General features: G+C 37.9%; 1 protein-coding gene across 4 annotated transcripts in view; it reads left to right on the top strand.

The window, feature by feature from the left end:
- LOC126161620 (sphingomyelin phosphodiesterase-like) overlaps nucleotides 1-23,072 on the top strand; it is a 361,860-nt gene that overhangs the window by 153,616 nt on the left and 185,172 nt on the right. The window contains exons 9-10 of one of the 4 annotated variants that reach the window (XM_049917581.1): nucleotides 7,319-7,509; nucleotides 16,357-17,006. The exons of 1 other annotated variant lie outside the window; for it this stretch is intronic. In XM_049917581.1, coding sequence (XP_049773538.1) covers nucleotides 7,319-7,509; nucleotides 16,357-16,519 — 354 coding nt within the window. In that variant the 3' untranslated portion in view covers nucleotides 16,520-17,006. Of the gene's footprint in view, nucleotides 1-7,318; nucleotides 7,510-16,356; nucleotides 17,007-23,072 lie in introns of those variants that run through there. 2 more of the 4 variants (XM_049917577.1, XM_049917579.1) reach the window with 2 other exon arrangements.

The raw sequence follows: 23,072 nt of genomic DNA, 5'->3' as shown, positions 1-23,072 counted from the left end.
TCCAGTATCCTGCCTCACTGAGACTGGTCACTTTCCACACTGTTATTTCCCTTGGTTCAGGTTCTTTTGAACATTTGGCATGTTACTTCTTCACATAGACACACAGCCCGACATAAAAGTGAAGCACCCAGAAGATATGGTCAGACATTACTGTAACTACATCAAATACCCATAGCTGATGTATACATAAACGATCTGTGACAGGTAGAATGGGTACCAGAGTGCATTTGTGTTGTTCATGTCTTGTGTTGTTAGCAGGCCTTGAGGGTATATAAAGGGTGTGGGCAGCATTCAGATGTAGAGTGATCACTGTGAAGGACACGTAGATGCCACTTCCTTGTGTGGGACAGCATTAGCAGCACCTGACTTAATTTGAAAGAGGCTTCATTGTAGGATCTCCATTTGGCCATCTGGTTGAATCATGCAATATTATGCAGTTTTGTGGGGCTTTCAGATGTGACAGTGGCCTGATGATGGACTGCATGAGAATCTGAGGATAGGCTTACTCATCGTCAATGTTCAGTCAACCACATCTGACCACCACAAGGAAGGATCTCCGTAATGTTCACCAAGCATATCACATCCCCTTAAAAGTTGTGCCAGCATAAGAGAACAAGTGCGGTCTCCCAGCAACACAGTGCGTCATTGCACACTGTTGGTCAGAGACTAGCAGAAACTGGACTAGAGCCTTAGCATGCCATGCTGCATCCTGGCTGTGTTTGGAGTTTTGCTGTTACTGGGAAGCAGAGACTGCTGTTGAATGTCATCGCATTGTGTTCATTGGTGAAATGCAGTTCTGCACTACCATTGATGATTATGTTTGGCGATTATGGTAGCAATATGGGAAGAGGTCCCATTCTTCCAGTGTTTTGGAGGGACACTGTGGTGTTACTCCTGGTGTTGTGGTGTGGGGAGCCATGGGGTATGACTTCAGGTCATGGGTAGTGGTGAACAAGGGGGCTCTGAGGGCACAATGGTATGTGAAGGACAACCTGCACCCCCATATGTTACCTCTCATGTGGTGTTGTTATGGTAACATTTTCACCAGGATAATGGTTGACAACACATAGTACATTTCTTTATGAACTGTCTGCGTGATGTTGAGATAGTTTCGTAGCTGGCAAGATCCCCAAATCCACCCCTGGAGAAACTTGCGAGACCAGCTCAGACTTACGACACTCTTCCCAACTGACTCTGTGCATGTATCAAGGCTCTATGGCAGAAATCAGTTACCATAATGACATTGTCTTGGTAAATTGGTAATTGCTGAAATATCATGACACAGTCACTCAACTCGTGAAGCTCCTTTTCATTTTCTCCTCCCCTCAAGGTGCTTCATTCTTTTTGTCAGGCATTGTTGATTATTATAGTCTTGTTGTTGATGTTATGGTCTTCAGTCCAGAGACTGGTTTGATGCAGCTCTCCATGCACCCCTATCCTGTGCAAAATTCTTCATCTCTGAGTAACTACTGCAACCTACATCCTTCTGAATTTGCTGAGTGTATTCATTCCTTGTCTCCCTCTGTGATTTTTTCCCTCCAAACTTACCTCCAATACTAAATTGGTGATCCCTTGACGCTTCAGAATTTGTCCTATCAACTGATCCCTTCTTCTATTCAATTTGTGCCATAAATTCCTCTTCTCCCCAATTCTATTCAGTACCTCCTCATTAGTTACGTGATCTACTCATCTAATCTTCAGCATTCTTCTGTAGCAGCACATTTTGAAAGTTGCTAGTATCTTCTTGTCTAAACTATTTACCATTCATGTTTCACTTCCATACAAATACTTCCAGAAAGGACTTCCTGACACTTAAATCTATACTCGATGTTAACAAATTTCTCATCTTCAGAAGCGCTTTCCTTGCCATTGCCAGTCTACATTTTATATCCTCTCTACTTCAACCATCATCAGTTATTTTGCTCCCTAACTAGCAAAACTCATCTACTACTTTAAGTGTCTCATTTCCTAATCTTATTCTCTCAGGAGCAACTGATTTAATGCGACTACATTCCATTATCCTCATTTTGTTTTTGTTGATGTTCACCTTATATCCTCCTTTCAAGACAATGTCCATTCCATTCAACTGCTCTTCCAGCTCCTTTGCTGTCTGTGACAGAATCACAATGTCATCAGCAAACCTCAAAGTTTTTATTTCTTCTCCATGGATTTTAAATCCTACTACAAATTTTTCTTTTGTTTCCTTCACTGCTTCCTCAATAGACAGATTGAATAACATCAGGGATAGCTTACAACCCTGTCTCACTCCCTTCCCAACCTCTGTTTCCCTTTCATGTCCCTCGACTGTTATAACTGCCATCTGGTTTCTGCACAAATTGTAAATAGCCTTTCACTCCCTGTATGTTACCCCTGCCACCTTCAAAATTTGAAAGAGAGTATTCCAGACAACATTGTCAAAAGCTTTCTCTAAGTCTACAAATGCTAGAAACATAGGTTTGCCTTGCCTTAATCTATCTTCTAAGATAAGTCATAGGGTCAGTAGTGCCTCACGTGTTCCAACATTTCAACAGAATCCAACCTGATCTTTCCTGAGGTCGGTTTCTAACACTTCTTCCATTTGTCTGTACAGAATATGTGTCAGTATTTTGCAGCCATAACTTATTAAACTGAGAGTTCAGTAATTTTCACACCTGTCAACACCTGCTTTCCTTGGGATTGGAATAATTATATTCTTCCTGAAGTCTGAGGTTATTTTGCCTGTCCCTTACAGCTTGCTTACCTGATGGCAGAGTTTTGTTGTGGTTGACTCTCCCAAGGCTATCAGTAGTTCAAATGTAATGTTGTCTACTCCCGGGCCCTTGTTTCGACTTAGTCTTTCAGTGCCCTGTCAAATTCTTCTCACAGTATCATTACATCACCCTTGTATCGACGCTCTATATACTCCCTCCACTTTCCCACCTGCCCTTCCCAGCCCAGAACTGGCCTTCCATCTGAGCTCTTGATATTCATACAGGTAGTTCTCTTTTCTACAAAGGTCTCTTTAATTTTCCTGTAGGCTGTATCTATCTTACTCCCAGAGATATATTCCTCTACATCCTTACATTTGTCCTCTAGCCATCCCTGCTTAGCAAATTTGGCATTTCCTGTCGATCTCATTTTTGAGACATTTGTATTCCTTTGTGTCTGCTTTATTTGCTGCATTTTTATATTTTCTCCTTTCATCAATTAAATTCAATATCTCCTCCATTACCGAAGGATTGATAATAGCCCTTATCTTTTTACCTACTTCATCCTCTGCTGCCTTCACTGTTTCATCACTCAAAGCTACCCATTCTTCTTCTACTGTATTTCTTTCCTCCATTCTTGTCAGTCGTTCCCTAATGATCTCTCAGAAATTCTCTTCAATGTCTGGTTCCTTTAGTTTATCCACATCCCATCTCCTTAAAATGCCATCTTTTTGCACTTTCTTTAGTTTTAATCTACAGTTCATAACCAATAAATTGTGATCAGAATCCACATCTGCCCCTGGATATGCCTCACAATTTAAAACCTGGTTCCTAAATCTCTGTCTTACCATTATATAATCTATCTGAAATGTTCCAGTGTCTCCAGGCCTCTTCCACATATACAACCTTCTGTCATGATTCTGAAACCAAGTGTTAGCTATAATTAAGTTATGATCTATGCAAAATTCTACCAGGTGGCTTCCTCCTTCATTTCTTACCCCCATTCCATATTCACCTACTGCTTTTTCTTCTCCTCCTTTTCCTACTGTCAAATTCCAGTCCCTCATGACTATTAAATTTTCATCTCCCTTAATTATCTGAATAAATTCTTTTATCACATCATACATTTCTTCAATCTCTTCATCATCTGTGGAGCTAGTTGGCATATAAACTTGTACTACTGTGGTAGATGTGGGCTTTGTAGCTATCTTGGCTACAATAAGGCATTCACTATGCTGCTCATAGTAGCTTACCCACACTCCTATTTTTTTATTCATTATTAAACCTACTCCTGCATTATCCCTACTCGATTTTGTATTTATAACCCTATATTCACGTGACCATAAGTATTGTGCCACTGAACTTCACTACTTCCCACTATATCTAACTTTAACAGATCCATTTCCCTTTTTAAAGTTTCTAACCTACCTGACCAATTAAGGGATCTGACATCCCACAGTCCGTTCTGTAGAATGCCAGTTTTCTTTCTCCTGATAACTATGTCCTCCTGAGTAGTCCCTGCCCGGAGTTCCAAATGGGGGACTATTTTACCTCCAGAATATTTTACCCAAGAGGACGCCATCATCATTTAACCATACAGTAAAGCTGCATGCCCTTGGGAAAAATTACGAGTGTAGTTTCTCCTTGCTTTCAGCCATTCGCAGTACCAGCACAGCAAGGCCGTTTTGGTTAATGTTACAAGGCCACATCAGTCAGTCATCCAGACTGTTGCCCCTGCAACTACTGAAAAGGCTGCTGGCCCTCTTCAGGAACCACACGTTTGTCTGGCCTCTCAGCAGATACCCCTCCATTGTGGTTGCACCTATAGTACAGCTATCTGTATCGCTGAGGCACGCAAGCCTCCCCGCCAATGGCAAGATCCATGTTTCATGGGGGGTTAGTCTTATATGTTTATTGTAGTTTATATGTTTATGATTACCAATAGTGTAAATGTTTAATATTATAAAGAAAGTATTTATTTATTTAATCGTAAGGCTAGGGCCTCCCACTGGGCAGACCGTTCGCCAGATGCCGGTCTTTCAATTTGATGTCACTTCAGCGACCTGCAGTTGATGAGGATGATAGGATGATGATGAGGACAGAACAACACCCAGTCCATGGGCAGAGAAAATTCCCTGACCCAGCTGGGAATCAAACCCAGGCCCAGAAGATTGACAATCCGTCACGTTGACCATTCATCTACCGGGGGCAGACATAAAGAAAGTATTTTAGTTTGAAATTGCCCCCTTAAGCTTTGCTTTGAGTGCAATATGCCTCACTACTTCTGCATGTGTTGCACAAAAGACTCAAACACACCCATTCTTGTTTTGCAACTTTAACTTGTAAGTAAGAAAAACATTTGAAAAATCTTAAAGCTTCGCTACCCAAAGCTCATTGTTTCCTCTCCCACACAGTACAAATTCCCCTGAACAATGTAGGAGGGAATGGTACCACCAGCTTAGCTTCCATTCTCACAATACCTGAGGCCTAAAGCTGCCTATATATCTGCCACACCTGACATCATTTTCCAAAATTTTCGAGAAGGTGATATATTCTACAATAGTATCTCACCTGAGCAACAATATTATGATAAGCAAATTACAGTTAGAATAGTTGTTCTACTGAGAATGTCATTTATACATTCACTCACCAAATTTTACAAGCATTAAATAATAAAATATTGCAAATTGGTATTTTCTGTAAACTAATTAAGGCATGTGACTGTGTGAATCACAGTATTTTGCGAATAATTAAGTTTTTGTTTCTACCATATAAAGGATAGTGTCATTTGCCACAAATTTATGCTCTGACTAGTTGGTAATCTTATGACTCTTCTGGTGATGCACCAGTGATGACTATGTTATTCTCGAAAACTAAATCTGCAACAAATTATGGATTTTGTAACTGTGACTGACTGGTGTCCTTTAGATTTGAGTGTTCAATGGTCACTGTGCATACTAGCCTCCAAAGAATTAAAAATTAATAATCTTGTAAATAGTTAACAAACATTGTACACAGGACTTAAATGAAAATTTGTAACAGCTGAACAAATGATAAATTGTTCAACATGAATGGAGTTCAGTAACTAATAGAACACATTTTTTCTTAACTACTTTCAGTTGAAAAAATGCAGAATTTGTTCTGGGTCATCATGGAATATTTCCGCTTCAGCCTGTATAGTTTCATGAAGTACTGATAGGTCCAGCACTATACATAGCCTTCAAAATGGTGCCTGTAACAGAGGTGCATTCCAAGCAGAGAGCTGCCATTGAGCTTCTTTTAGTAGAAAACCAGAGCACCACAGATATTCATAGACACTTGCAGAATTTCTACAGGGGCCTGGCAGCGAAGAAATTGGGCGGGCAACTGTCATCATCCAAACAAGGTCATGCAAACCTGTCTGATCTCTTGCATGCCAGCCGGCTACACATTGCTGTGACTCCTGCAATGTTGGAATGTGTGGACACTCTCGTTTGAAGTGATTCATGGATCACAATCAAAGAACTCACTACTCAATTGGACTTCTCTGTTGGTTGGGCTGACACACTCATTCAGAGAGTTTGTATACTCAAAGATGCGTGCCCATTGGGATCCTTGCCACCTAACAAAAGATATAACAAGCAATGAAGAATCACTATGCAGAACTGCTTGCATGTTAGGAGGCTGATTGTGGCAATTTTTTGTCAATCATTGTCACAGGCAATGAAACATAGTTCATCACTTTGAACCAGAAACAAAATAGTAATCCATGGAATGGTGCCACATTACCTCTCCTCCAAATGAAAAGTTCAAAGCCACACCCTCTACCAGTAAAGTCATGACAACAGTCTTCTCCTTGATTTCTTCCCTCATGGTGCAACCATTGACTCTAAAGTGTATTGTGTTAATGTCAGAAAATTGAGGAAATGACTTTGATGCATTCATTGCCACAAAAGTGCAAATGGACTTCTCCTTGTCTATGGCGATGCAAGGCTTCACAGCAAGTCTGTGCACCCAAATGGAGCTCACAAAACGTCATTGGATTGTTCTTCTTCATCTACCCTACAGACCGGATCTCACATCTTAGTACTGTGAATATGATTTATGATCCATACAAAACTAACTAAATTAAGGTGTTTGCACACAGATGATTAAGTTCATAAAAAGTATTAGGTTTTGCTATATAGAAAATAAAATAGTGTGTAATGCTAATGGACAAATCATCAACATTTGTCTCTCATTCCTCACTAACTCAGTTGATTCATTCTCCCATACTATGCACATAAAAACTGCAGTAAGGATATAACAATAAGGATTCAACTCACTTTTCCAAAATTTGTTGTTTTGCTGAGCAGTTCTAACAGTTGTTATTGTTACTTTGAGTTTCAGTAAACTACTTATCTGCTATTTTTTCATCCATGTTATCTGCTTAGCTATTAAAAATGTCTGAAGCTTTTCCCCATTTTTAAACAGTAACAAGAAAAACCTATTATTTTTGCAGTCTGTAATTTTTGTATTACCTTTACTTGTTTGTATTTTGCTCTAATTAATTAAAAAGGAACAGATTCAATCTCAAAAGCATTAAGATATTAAAAAAAACTAAAGAATTGTAAGTATGCAGACTGTAGTAAAATTTTTCATCTCAAATATAGGCTGTTGTGGATTACACTTCTTGGATGTTCAATCTCACTGAAGCAAACCTTGAACCAAATACTGAACCTAACTGGTACAAACTTTACTCTTTCCGAGAAGCTTATGGTGTGGATTCTATGAATTTGACTGAATTAGACAAATTAGTCCATCGAATGGCTGAGACTCCTGAGATCATACAACAATACTATAGGTAAGTTCAATATGCCATTTCCTAGATTAGTGACAGGAAATAACACAGTGAGCCAAAATCTGATTTATTCAAAATACATATGTCTTCTGTTGGCCAAATATGTGGAGATAATTGACAGTCTGAAAGAAATTAGATGTGTAACTATAGTATACATTGTTATAAATGCATCTAATGAGGCACATTTTTCACATCTTTTAATTTTATTTAATTTTCTTACTTTTGTTTCCTTTTTATTATGGCTTACTTAGCATAAACTGTTGTTGTTGGTGTGGGTTTCTCTCTTCTAGGATTTTCTCACTACATTTCTCATTAATAGAAATGCATTGATTTCTTTTATGATTTGTTTTCATATACTGGACTACTATAAATGAGTCATTCATTTTCAAAGTTTTTCTTTCTTTGAAGTATTAAATGTATAAATATGCTAGGTGCATGAGTAGAACTGTGGTCTCACCCAGTTGCATTGTGACCATCTGCTGACATTGCAAGTGCAGTGTCTGGATAAAATTGCAAGTAAGAAAAGAGTTTTTGTGTGTTGGAAATGTGAGATGTTTATCTGTTACAATGGTACAGAGTACATTCGGGAGGAATTATGGAAAAGAACGGGATCCGATACCCCCTCATTGGAGCATCAATGTTCATCACTACCTAAATGACAAACTTCCACATTGTTCATTCCCTTGGCCTCATAGGTCACCTTACCTAACACCCTGTGGCTTTTTTCCTTTAAGAGTATATTAAGGATTCCCCATTCGCCATGAACACTGGAACAACTCAGAGAATGCATCAATGCTGTGGTGATGACCATTGACAGGACATGGATGAACTTGACTACCACTTGGGCTTGTGTTGTGTGGGCAGAGGGGCACTTGTAGGACATTCGTCAAGTGCAAAATGCAAAGTTGATTAGTTTACAGTTCTAGTAATGCATCAATCATATTTGTACATGTAATACTTTGGAAAATATAGATCTTGGAAAATGAATTTCAACCATTATGAAGGTACGCATACAATATCGAAACTTCATCTTTCTAACGAAATGCTTATCAATATTGAATCACCTAACATGTTAAGTGTGTGTCTTGGACTTAGAGTCATTCAAGATTTGTTTACCTTTTATTGGCGATTTTCTTACCAGGTAAGATAAACTTGACCCACCAGCAGTCTTCCAGCTACAGTCTGATGGTTCTTTTCTCTCACTAATTCTCAAATATTTGTAACTCTAATTAGCATGCAATTTCAGCTACTAGGTAGGCCAACATTAGCACAGCTTTGCTAACTTGAAATAAGTCAGTTATCAGTCAAACCCTTCTCCCAGAGGTGCTACTATACAGAATTGTTGGATAACATACTGAGTTGGGAACTGCAGGAGAAAAGCTTTAAGAGACTGAAGCTCCAGTTTTGCAGTGTAGTCTGCTCACATTATTCATGAATAGAGTGCTACTTGAAAAAGACAAAGAGAATGATATGAGTCCTGCAGTATGGACAGTAATGCCCCTGTTATAGGCATCAATCAGTTCCACAATTGATGCATATTCTTTACCTACATATAGTTCTGATCTGGCTGTGGCTGCAGTCTTTCAGTCTTCATCCTTCATGAACTATTTGAGGACTTGTAAAGAGCTACTCTAATTTTTAATAGTGAAAGCATTGTGGGTCATATAGATGGTAGATGAAGGTAAAATCATGGAAGGTACAATACATGTATTCAGTAAAAGAAACAGCTTTGCTCTCAGGTCTCACTGTAATTGCTGCTTCAGAAACCATGACATATTCAGAGGGAACAGGCAAATATTTGTGACAACAATGATATAAATATCACTGTGTGATTAGGAGGACAGTGATGCTTAAGAATAGTGATACACCAGGTGACAGACTTAGTAAGCAAAACAGGTAGTGAAGACAAAAATTAATGTAAACAGTTTCTCTTTATTTATTTTATTATTCCTAGCATTATCAAATTGTAGGCAATCAGTGACTAGTCTAAGTTTAGAATGGATATAATGCTAATGTTTTAGGCAGATACTTTATTTCAGAAAAACAGTTTGTAATTTTCATCAGTCAGAATTTGTTAAAAATAATTTTTTCTCAAGGACCCTCTTTTTTCTTTTTATAAAAACAAGAAAAAGAAAAGAAGAAAGAGCCTCTTACACCCAGGTAAATGTGGTACAAATTCAGATAATTTGTAGTAAAGTAGGCCACTTTGGATTTAATCAGTGTCTTCTTTAATCCATCACAGTGCTTTTCAACCTCAACCACAAACCTTTTATTGCATGAACAATGATTATAACAAGAAATTATTGGTTTACTGCTGTTGAGATGATGAGACTGTGAGGGCCCAGGTCTTTACATTAACTTTTTATTTTCTCCTTCAGTAAGTTGTAAGACTGTCACACAGTGTTGTAAACCAATCATCTTTTATCTTTCTAAGTATCATTTTATGAGTGGCTTGTAGTTATAGTCTCTGAGATGAAGCAGTACAAATTTCAAATATTTCCCACACGAATTTACATAATGACAGTCAGTGTTAAGGAACTGATGATACTGACTGATGGTTTTTTAATAGGCAGTAGTTAAGCTGCACATTCAGTGCTGGTTAAGCTCAGTGTAGCAGAGGATTGGGGGCATGGATTCCACAGAGTGCAGCTCTTATTGGTCTCCCTGTAGGCAGGTCTCTTCAGTCTAGCCATTCTACATCACATGCAAAACTTAGAACATGCCATACTGGATTTTGGACTCACAAGTTGAAGCCCATGTATTGTGAGTTATTTTTTATAACTTACATACTATGAGATCATGCTTTTTCAATACATTAGCACATTGAAAATGTGTCAATACTGGTACAATTTATTGAAGGAAATGAAGAGAACTATCATACTGCTGAGTAAAGCATCTTTGTATTTTATTGTATTCATATTATATCTTGTGTGTTATGAAAGTATGCCATTTTAAGACAGTGGTGTATTGAAGCTGCATCAGACACGCATCATTCTTGACATGTCAGCAATTAGAGAATCATATAAGACACACAGACACAGAAGTTTAAGGCAGTGTAATACAGAGTGTTCCATTTACCTGATGACTGTTTGCCTGGGGTAATGCACACCAGCCATGGAAACTGCATTTGCTGGTCGAATGGGTCCTGCGGGACCACACTATGCCCCCCCCCCCCCTTACCACCAACATTTTTTGTGGGTTATAGCCTGAAGGTCATACAGACAAAAGCACCTTGTTGGCCAGCATTATTCGAGTAGTGAAACAGGCATCAAGAGTGTAACAGTGAAGTTTGCAAACGCAAAAATGGCAAGAGCAAATTATTCAGTTATACAATACATGTTTATATACGATTTGTATGTGCATGCAGAGTCCACTCATATTATTCAGACATTGTTTGAACAGAAGTTTCCTGGTGTTCAAGTTCCAAGTCATGATGCAGTTCACAAATTAGTGAATAAATTTCATGAAACAGGAAGTGTTCAACACAAGAAGTGTAAACGACAACATACAGTGCTCCCAGAAGCTCATCTTGATGACATTGCTTACTGCCTGGAAAATTCCCCTAAAAGTCTCTTAGGGATCTCTGACAGCATACACAAATATTGTGCACCTCTATACAAAGAGGTGCTAAGCTGCTTGGGCTAAGGCCCTATAAGGTATCAGTAGTTCAAGACTTGATGATCTTGTGCAGAAGGTTAAGTTTTGTGAATGAGTTTTAAAACAAGTGCATGATGCTGAAATGGATCCTTACCTAATTCTGTTATCAGACAAGGCTTGGTTCCATTTATACAGGTATGTTAATTCCCAAAACTGTCAGTACAGGAGCGCATGTAGATCTGTTGTGCTTCACGAGAAAAGCCCTTCATGATCAGAAAATAGGGGTGTGGTGCACAGTTAGTGGTGACAAAATAATAGGCACATTTTTTTTTAATGACACAGTTACAAGTGAAAGACAGGTGCACAACATTTTGTGACCATTTCTTAATGAACTGGGTGAAAGAGAATGAAGCTTTGCACTTTTCAACAGGATTCGGCAAGGGCTCATAAGGCCAATGTTTGTTAGCATGCAATTCATGATGTCTTCAATGAAAGAGTGATTAGTAACAATAGGTGGCCCACTAAAGTCCTGATTTAACTACGTGCAATTTTTATTTATGGGGTGCACTGAAGGACAAAGTGTACACAACAAATCCTCACATAATAGAGGAACTGAAGGATAATATCTGTGAATTAATTAATTCAATATCTCAGTGAGAATTACATCATGTGATTAATAATGTCTTGAGTAGATGTTAGAAATGCATGGAAAATAATGGTAGGCAGTTCCAGCATCTCCTTGCATGACATGGCTGAGTACAAAATTTATTTGCTTGTATTTTAAATGTAGTCATGTACTGCAGCAGTAGATGGGCAACACGGTATCTAATCACTGGGCAATGGAGCACTCACTACCCGGCATCTATTCCACGGCACAGGTGGTCATCAGATAAATGGGATACCCCATACATAGTGGTGTGAACTTATGGTATCAAAATTTATAAGTTTGCGTTCTTCTTTCTACAACTTCCCCCCCCCCCCACCCCCCCGTACCCCTACCCACCCTCCCCCCCACCACCCCCACCACCACATTGCATTTTCTAAATTATTCTGGGACTATTTTATTAATTTAAGAGAAGTATGTTCTGTAATATTAGATGTTATGCACATACAGCCCCCAAGAGCTCTCTCTCAGGAATGTCTTTGTTTTATTGTGTGAACATGGTAGTGAACCAGTGAATTAAGATTGTTTTCTGTGTCAGGGCCTTATCTGACCACAATTCAATATTTATTTATTCATCCAAAAATCACAATCATAGCACGAGACCTATGACATCATAGAAACATCACTGTTTCCTTGTGTGAATTCATAAATCCTGCAATCTGGTCTCACACAAAGCATTAAACATCTCAAGTTTAGAATTGAAAACACAAAACATGTGAGCATGCAGCACAGCTAACATGTGCAGCATTAAGGATTTCTCCAAATTACATATTTCAGTACAATTTGCTGTCATAAAGTGTCAGAAAATGTGACTTTGGTAAATAAATATACTACCCATAAATCTTATCTTGGACTTACGATTTAGTGATATTTAATAGCTGAATATGAAACAGAAAAAAATTAATATGTAAACCTTGAGCTAGATTGTGATATTTCCCCTTCCCCCCTCCTGAAATCATGGTTGCAATAACAGACTGATATATAGAGTAACCCAGGTCTAGGGTAGATGAGAGTGATAAAATTCATACCCTTCCCTAGCATGGAAACAAGATGCACTTAGGTAATTCCCAAATGAACATCATCTTTAGCAGGCAAGGTCAGATATTTTTGGAGTGCAAAGTTAATATTCCTAAGCACTTATTTAATTCACAGTAATTTATTCAAGACATTGAACATAATAATATTACAAGAGCGTAAGTGGCGTTCTTTGGTTTGTAATTTAGGAACCTTCTTGGATTCTTACAAAGCTATCTTCTAAGAGATGGGTCACATTATGCATTCAGTGTTTGCTACCTGACAAGACTACAGTGCCAAGCTACCAGCAAAAGCTGCAAAGCGCCACCTGTACTTGGAAGAAGCTCAAAGGAAACAATGAAAATACATGTATTAGCAATTAACCCCTTAACATACAACCCTGAGTGCTCTCATTTTTATCATTTTGAGTGGAACTTAAAATCCAAAGCATACTCGGGCAACTTAAAGAAGAAACCTTCAAAAAAGTAAAACCCCACTTATATCCATCTCAGCACTGATAGTTATATTTGGCCACTAAAGAACATCTAGTACTACATTTATAGCCTGGCTGTTGTGTTTTGCTTGTCAATAGATATCTTCACTGTGTGCAGCTTTGGATACTCGACAACAAAATACATGCTTTCAGACTCTCTCTTATATTGTTGTGTAGACAGTGCTTTCAAAAAAGTGTTACTATAGTATCCTTAGTTTGACACTGAATTTAGCAGCTCAGAAAGTGAAGAAGAATGTGATGTTACTTCATTAGAGACTGAAACTGACAATAGTTCGTCAGCTGAGTGACAGGTGCTCATCAGTGCTACAAGATAAACACATTCACTGTGCTCCAGCCAGCTCCTCCAAGATTTATGTTCACAGGAAACCAATGTGAAATACATGGTTAGGCTCCATAGCTACACACAAACTAAAAAATGACTTCAAGCTTCAGGTTATTTTAGTCTAAGTCCAGTGCATGAGTATAAACATGATTTTATTATTGGTGATCTTCAAAAATTTTTAATGCATTAAAAACTGTCTTTATATGTCTATGTGTAATTTTATTCATTACAGAATGTTTTTAAAAAATATTATGTTTTGGGACATAATTTGAAAAAAATCATTAAGGGGTTAATATATACGAGGGATATTTGGAGAGTCTGTGCAAAAATAAAAACTACTTACATTTTTTGGGTTAACCTTTTTTATTTTTTGACATAGTCTCATTTTAGACTTATACACTTCATCCAACACTGTTCTAATTTGTTGATCCCTACCAAATAGTACGAATTGTCTAAGTCTGCAAAATAGCTATTAGTTGCTGCAATCACCTCCTTGTTTGAATAAAACTTTTGTCCCACCAGCCATTTCTTCAAATTGGGGAACAAATAGTAGTCTGAGGGAGCCAAGTCTGGAAAATAGGGGAGATGTGAAATGAGTTGGAATCCTATTTCCATTAATTCTGTGACCACAACAGCTGTGGTGTGTGCTGGTGCATTGCCGTGATGGAAAAGGCCTTTTTTGTGCTCCAATCGCGGCGTTTTTCTTGCAGCTTGGTTTTCAAACGGTCCAGTAATGATGAATAATATGCACCTGTAATAGTTTTACCCTTTTCCAGATAGTCAATGAGGATTATCCCTTGCAAATCCGAAAAGACATTCGCCATAACCTTTCCGGGCGAAGGAACGGTCTTCGTCTTTTTTGTTGCAGCTTCTACCTCGGTAACCCATTGTTTAGATTTTTGTTTGGTCTCAGGAGTATAGTAATATATCCATGTTTCATCCACAGTGACGAAACGAAGCTTAAAGTCCTGCAGATTCTTCCTGAACAGCTGCAAACCATCCTTGCAACACTTCACATGATTCCGTTTTTGGTCAAGCATGAGCAATCACGGAACCCATCTTGCAGATAGCTTTCTCATGTCCAAATGTTTAATATTGTGTACCCATTCATTCAAGATACCCACAGCACTAGCAATCTCATGCACCTTAACTCTTCTGTCATCCATCACCATATCATGGATTTTATCTATGATTTATTGAGCCATAACCTCCACAGGGCATCCAGAGCATTCAGCATCACTTGTCCCCATATGACCACTGCAAAAATTTTGAAACCACTTATAAACTGTTCTAATCGAAGGTGCTGAGTCACTGTAATGTTTATCAATCTCCTCTTTAGTCTCCTGAGGCGTTTTGCCTTTCATAAAGTAATGTTTAATCACCACACGAAATTCTTTTTTTGTCCATTTTTTGACAATCACTCGACTTCCTTGATTCACACAAATGCCAAACACAAAGAAATAGACCAATATGGCTGAAACATGGTGTGTGTTGTTTCCAAAGATGCTACTAACTAAACTTGACCTCAATATGTGCTGGTGGTGCCATCTCTCAGACTTTTCAAACGCCCCTCCTATAAAACTTTTGATTCCTCACATGAAGAAGGCTTGCTCATTTGTGAGATACTGCAAACATAATTTAGATGCAGTTTTCAAAATCACTATGAACTTACCTCAGTTACTGAATACAGAGATTTTGTCCTCCCTAATCCTTCAAGAAAGTCTTCTCTGGATTCATGACTCATGCTTGGAATAGAGACCCATGCACCAAATGCTGTTAGCAGATTAGGATACACTGATCTTCATCATACTCAGAGTTAAACCACTCCCAACTCCAGGTCTAATTTTATTACCTCATTGAGATAATGGTTTTACCATGGCTGTTGGTCAGCAAAGCTTCTAGAAACTGATCCAGTTTGTTACAATTATGGAGAGGTATTTCTCGCAACACACAGAAAGTGTTCTCTGTAGTAGGCAAGATTCTTATGTTTATTGCACTGCTACTTTATTCTGCCATCCGTAAGTCATCTTAAAGTAAACCTTGTCATATCAAAGTAGCAAAAACACACTTTCCTCTTCTTGTAATTTTATTATTGATGTATAGATAACGTGTTATACACACATTTTTTTGCAATTAGGAAAAGAAATGTAGAAGCGTGAAAAAAGATGGTACCGTAACTCAAAATGTTTTATCTGAGGTACTGGCAGTCAAAATGCTAAATGTCCATATGCTTCCTATGAATTGTCTCAATCATTGTAATCTTTAACATAACAGCCCAAAAGCTCATTGTCCCATCATTTGCATAAAGGCACTGGTTACCATTTTAGTTTTTACCCTCTGAGAATTATTACTTGTTTCTGAGAGAAAAAGGTAATATTTTTAATGAAGTTACTAGTTCAGTTCAATAACAAGCATATTAAAAAAAAAGTATTGTAAATGTGTTGTCTTTGTCACTTCAAAGTTTTCTTTGAAACAGAAGATAACCTAGATATTCTTTAAGTAGGCATAATTGTATTTCACTGTACATGTTATTGATCCATAATCATCTTTACTTTGGTTTTAAAGTCATCAACAACAATACTGTTATCATGCTGAAAAAATAGATGGAAATTGGTATTTAAAGTAAATTTTTGTCATTTGGTATGCTGTTTATCCAATGAATTTTGATGTTGCCTTCATACCTTGTATCTAAATTACATGTTTTTAAAAATAATACTGCATTAATCAAATTTGTTTCAGATACTCTGTGAAAGAGGGAGATCCAAGTTTGGCATCAGGCTGTGATGCAAATTGCCAGAAAAGTCAACTGTGTAGTATTGTTACAACCTATTTCAGAGACACTACTAAATGTGAGGAACTAACAGCCAGTATGCCTGGAAGGGCAAAAATACTGAATATGTAATTTAAAAGAAAGCCTCAAAGATGAAACTACCTTCTAACCAACACATTACAGCATGAAACTAGTGAAGCAGTAATGTAAAGAGTGAAAAATCACTAGGCTTTTGATGTCTCTGCAGAGTATTCATTTAGTTTAATGTGCTATAACTTTTATGGTCATTCAATTCTAGGAAGCAAAGCTTTTGATGTCTCTGCAGAGTATTCATTTAGTTTAATGTGCTATAATTTTTGTGGTCATTCAATTCTAGGAAGCAATGAGTGAGTCACTCCAAAACTGTGAATAAAACATAGTTTTTATTTGAGAAATGTGTTCCTTTAAACCAAAGAAATCATTTGGAATTTTTATTCTCCAAGAAAAATCATTGATGTTGAAAAGGGCCCTATCTCACAAAGAAGACTGTTGTGTTTGCTCAACTTCAACCAAAAATAATAACACGTGTGTCAGTGTTCTGCTACATAAATTGTGTAAAAATGTGTATTTTTCTGAAGCACTTTGAAGTTTCTTAGAGGCATCTGCAGAATTGAAGTCTCATAGCCAGAAGTTGTTTCTTCTTGGTAGTCACATAGTTTAATGACACACACAACGTGCTTGGGTTAAACACAATGTGCTTGGGTTAAACACAATGTGCTTGGGTTAAATTTTTCACAATTTCACATGTTCTTATGGAGTGCTGGGCAGTCTCTATCAATTAAAAACTCTTCAAGTGTTATTCTGCTGTTTAATTTAGCAGAAACTGTCCTAATTTTCTTCCAAATAATGTCATTAAACAAGTAACTAAAGCGAGCTTACCTTTCTATGCTATAAGCAGCATTCAGCAGTAGCAAGTCTACACAGTCCATTCATGTCATTATTATACAGTTCCCTTGTACCTAACACTAATTTACTGTCCACTTAACTCATTCCCAGTACAGTAACTGCAACAGTTGATTAACAGAAGTTCAATACTTAGTGGTAGTGGGCTTAATTGTCTTTCAAGTCACAGTCCATCAAAATAACATAACACATCATTACCACCTGTCCTGTTATTCACAATATAAAAGTTAACAAAACAATATCCATAAGCAGTCAGAAATAAACATTAATTTATGCAGTGAGCCACAGATTTTCATTAATGCCAACACCATGAACCTGTTCTCGTGATTATAATTGTGAGCATACTTCCATTGGAACATTAGCTAAATGATAATGGTACACAGATTTTTAATGTATGTTAACAGATTGTGAGAGAAGCATGCACACATTGATCTTATCGTGTTGAATGTTAGTCACAGACTTTTTTATCACTCAAACTTTTCTGGAGATGTTGCTAATGTTCTCCCAGGGCATGGACTTTTATATACTTGTGGTGGTTTTCTTATATTCTTCTGGCACTTACTATGCTTGGGGTGATCTGTTTTTTCAATCAGTTGGCCAGTAGCAACCTGGGTACACTGAGTATGAGTTATCGGCCTAGGGTGACAGCCCAAATATTTTACTATCCCATGATAGTAGTCCAGCCCTGAATTAATAATTTCTCTGACTACTCAGCAAATTGCTGGGGGCAAACTTGAAATACAACATTTTATAACAACCCAAACTGTCTGACTGAGCAAGCAACAGGCAGCAGCCATAGATGATATCCAGATATGTCAGGAGGTGGTATAAAATGTTGATCATCACAACAGTTTTATTCCCACCAGTCAATTTCAAATGATTACAGTCAACCTTTGAAATAAAGCCTATCATAGTACCCTAGACAAGGTCACTTTCCAACGGGCCATAGTTATTCCTTGTCATTGTTCAGAAGTACCAGCCACTCGCCTAGCTGCCAGCCTCAGGAAAATTAAGTGAGGCAATCACCCACGGATGTGAAGCCACCACAAAGATGTAAATCTACCAAGATGGCAGGGAATCTCACTGACATCATCACAACAGCCAAACTGTCTGGGTGATAGTTGTCTCAAGCATTTCCTTCTCTATAATGTCAGATGCTTATCATTGTCATCTAAAGAAGAAAATACATCCAGCTGACAGGAAAACATATTGCAAGAATAACTATCAATGACAGAAAATGGCACTTTGTTGTTTTGTCATCACGTACGCATAATGTTATTTTCAGATGTTCCTCCTTGCAGGCATTACAAGTGGCCATTGACTGTGGAAGTTCAGAGTTCCATACTGACAAAACTATTCCAACAAGCACACGCACCAAAGATTGCTCAGGACAGTTATTTATCATTGTCCTGAAGTCATCGATACTGCAGTGGCATGACCTCCTTTTATGTGGACAAAGAAGTGTTATTGATACATATTATGTATGTATCTTTTATGTACAGCTGCATCTCAACAGGACTCTCTTATGCACCAAAGATCATACGCACCTGTCATACAAAGCAATAAAAAGTTATTTAAACAGATACGTGCTGCTCAGGCAACCTGACTCTGGGCACCAAATAATTTCTTTTCATATTGCAGAAGTGCATCAATTCAAATTGTTTGGTATAGCACTGTTGATTCTGTTTGCAATAATTACCAAAGTTAAGAAATACTACTGCTTCAGTGAGTGCAACAATCTCTCACCAATTAATTATTTTTAGTTAAATGCTATTATTTTCCAGTTTGGTATCACTCTAATCACTCTCTCAATGATAAATTTAATCACATTTCAAGGAAGTCATTACCTTGCTGGTATCATTTCAGTATATACCAATTTTCACACTTAAAACTGACAACTCTCATATTTCGAAAACCAAAGATAAACAGACTCCTTCTTTTTCATATTTTGATAAAAAAGTATTTCCAAGTATTTTCAATTAAGTATTGGTAAGTATTTGGTAAATAAATCATCACACAAACACATTTATATTCTCTTCAATATTTCAAAAAATTTTATTGTCGCCATTTTCAACCAAGCAGTGTGCATGCATCACCAACCACGGCTAATTCAGAACTGATGCAAAGCTTTATAACATATTACATATTCTTTATTTTTCTTGTGACAATAATGATTTTCAGAGGAATCTTTACTGGGTTGAAGAAATCATCTTGTGTAGTCTGGCAGTCAATGTGGCTGCAAACTTGTCTGTCATACACACTCTACCTCTGTCAAGTCACTGTGTAGACCATGAAATGAAGAAAACAATCACACAGTTTGTAGCATGTCTACAATACATTACACATATTAATACTGGTAATTATTTATTACCAAAGAGAAAAATAGTAAGGCACTGAACCATGTGTGGTGGAGTGCAAAGACTCTTAGTGAGTCAGCTTCCCAGCTAAAACACCTAATGACATGTTCCAGTCACTGACTGAGATGCTCAGTTAAACAGTAAATCTTTTGTCAGTTGAAAAATATACCCAGTCTCACGAAAAAAATCTACATGCCAGTGACAATAATAAGCACTGTAGCTGGTAAAGACAAACTTTGGATCACTGACATGAGCAGCCACAACTCACACCTAAATGTTTCTGTATACAGGCAGCTAAATCATCCCTCGAAGGGCAGGTTACTGTCATCGACAAAAAATGATACTCCAAAAGAACAATATTGGGGAGGAAGCTGCTGTTGAATGGTCCATAATATGTGGCCTGACTGAGGACTAGTACCAGTGAGTGATAGCTTTTATGCATCAATTTTCAAATGCTTTCAGATCCAGAGTGGAGAAAAGACAGACCAAACGGCTCATGATGAAACACCATATGAACACTGGGGTCATCCACCAATAAACTAGCACTCATCTAGAGTGTCACCAGCTGCAAAATGACATCATTGAACCTCCAGAGGGTCCTTGATCCTCACCTGTGTCCTTATGAAGAGAAAGGATGGCATGTGGAACATCTACGTCAACTATCAATGATTGAACAAAATCACAAAGAAAGATGTCTGCCTGCAGCCACGCATTAATGACACCCTAGACTGTTTGAAAGAATAAAAATTATTTCTGAATTACAAACTTCCAGCAGGCTACTGGAGAATTGAGGTTGACTGGGAAAGTCTTGATGGCCTCTATGAAATTTGTATTATTTGGACTGTATAATGCTCCAGCCGCCTTCGAACATATGACGAATGACCTGCTTCATTGCTTTAAATGGTTGGATAGCTTATGCTTCCAGAGTACTGTCTAGGTCTGAAATGAATTACTCTACAACCAAGAAAGAATGCTTTGCAGTTGTCTGGGCCACCAACAAGTTTTGACCATATTCATTCGACAAACCATTCACCATTGTGATGCACAACCGTTCTCTATGCTGGTTGACTAGGCTGAAAGACCCACTGCATCAACTGGCGAGAAAGAACTGAGGCTTCAGGTGTAGGGTGTTGTGGTGGTACATGGTAGCAGATGCATATATCAGGATGCCAAGTGCATTTCAAGGAATCTTTCATGGAACACAGCACCATGGATTAAATGTTGGTCATCACTACATTAAATTATGCTGCTGCTTTACAGAGGAAAGATACAGCACAGCTGAAAACCATAATATCATTGGAGGAGAAAGAACTGATCAAAGGAGAATTTCATTTAATGAATAGAGCATTGCATAAGGGGAACTAAGATCCAATGGAGTGGAAATGATTGCCCTTCATCCCAGTTCATCTACATCCAACTTGCATGAAGTATTTCCGTGACACTCCAACATCTGGTCTTGCGGGATTCATGAAAATGCTAGACAGAAACAGATGCAGATCTCTACTGATCCATTAGACATTATGTGGGAGTGGGAAACTGTAACGAATGTTAACTGTGGTACCAAATCCATCATCAGAGCACAATTCCACAATATAGAAATCTACCTCATGGGGAGGTTCCCAAATTCACAAGTAGGAGCTGATGGATAATATAATAGTACACACTGACTATTTCACTTGTTATGCTATCACCAAAGCTGTGCCAAGTGCTGAAGATCCAGAAATTTCCAAGTTCCTTATAGAAGATATTGTGAAACATGGAGCACTGCTTGAGATTATCCCTGATTGTAAAAAAGTTCTCAGTTTGACTAGTGTCAGAGATAATTGAGACATTGGAATACAATACTGCCTGCCATGACATTTACAAACAACCCAGTGATTCAAGATGCTACAGGCATCACACTCTTCTTGCTGCTCCGTGGTCACAAATCCAAAACAGAAATAGATGTACTGTGCCCACTTCAACCAGCAGGATGATGTTGTGAAACACCTCATCACCTGGACACTAGGAGCAAGACAAGTGGCTCACATGCACACCCAGGAGAAAGACAAAGCATTATAATGCCAAGCACTGTATAGCAAGATAGAGCCCGGGAGACTTGGTGTGGACTTTGGTAGCTCTGCCTTAATTGGGACTATCAGAAAAAATTTTAGTACAAATAATACCACACACTGTCCAGGAGTTCACCTTAGTTCAGTTCTAGCTGTACATTGGTGTTCTTGATAATGTGCTTTCAGTGCTGTGTGTTATACATCGCTGACTGCCCTGCCTGCTTTCAGATTTGGACTTGGTTCTGGTTATGATAAGACAATATCATAGGTGGCATCTGGAAGTCTTGACATGCAAGATGGCATTGTTGACACTAAATGATATTTCTCTGCTTCAGGAAAAAAGCTGACAAAGGCACACTCAAAGTCATCATTATTTCCAATTTACTTATTCAAATTTTTACTTGCATTTCCACGTACATAAGTAATATGTAGGACAAGATGAAATATCTTTTGAACAGTAATGCAATAATGAGATGTAGGTATTTCATGGCACATTATTCTAAATTAGTACAGTAGGCTTAAGTTTCTTAAGTTTTCTGTACATCTAGCATGTACTACTTGTGCAGAAACCACAATGCTATCGATTGCTGTGTGCATCAGACTCAAGACATATGAAATTTTAAACAAACTGTGTTCCTAAGCAAGGTAAAGTTTTACCTGTGCTCATATTACCTCAGTGGGATTGAAATGGCAGTCTTAAGGTCTTCTGCTGTTTTCCATTCTCATCTGTTTCATAAGTGCAGTGTGCAGGGTTGTGGTCAATGACAAGTAGCAGTGGTTCCACGTGGGTTTGTAATGAGTTGAAAGGGATTCCACCATTAAGTGCCGTGTTTTACAGACTATAAACTGCTACAGACATTAAGATGCAACTTAATTTTTAAGTATTTGTTTTAAGTAACATTTTTACCATTTATATATTATATTGCAAAGCCAGACTAAAAAAGCATTCTTAATTTATGAAATCAAACAGATCTTTAAAAATTCCAGGAAATCTCCATCTGAACTTTCTTCTTGTTCCTCTTTGTCATCATTGTTGTCCTCTTTGCATACAAAATGGTTTTCACTGCTATCGAGAGCATTATTTATGCTGCACTTCTTGAAGGATTTAACAATAATGTCTTCTCTCACCCTGGACCATGACTGTTCTATCCACTGACATGTTTGATTGTAGGTAATTTCAGAGCTCCCTTTGACTTGAATTCATGTTGGATTTCATCCATCATCCACTTGCTCCATTCTTCTCTCATATACATTTTATATGGTTTATTTACCAGACATGAAGAGGTTGCAACCATGAAGTAAGTCCTTCCGGATTAACAGCGAGCTTTGCATTCC

The sequence above is a fragment of the Schistocerca cancellata genome, chromosome 2, assembly GCF_023864275.1.
Source record: "Schistocerca cancellata isolate TAMUIC-IGC-003103 chromosome 2, iqSchCanc2.1, whole genome shotgun sequence".
Taxonomy (NCBI): Eukaryota; Metazoa; Arthropoda; class Insecta; order Orthoptera; family Acrididae; genus Schistocerca; species Schistocerca cancellata.
The sequence above is the reverse complement of the archived record's forward strand: the minus strand, read 5'-3'. Positions and strand labels throughout refer to the sequence as shown.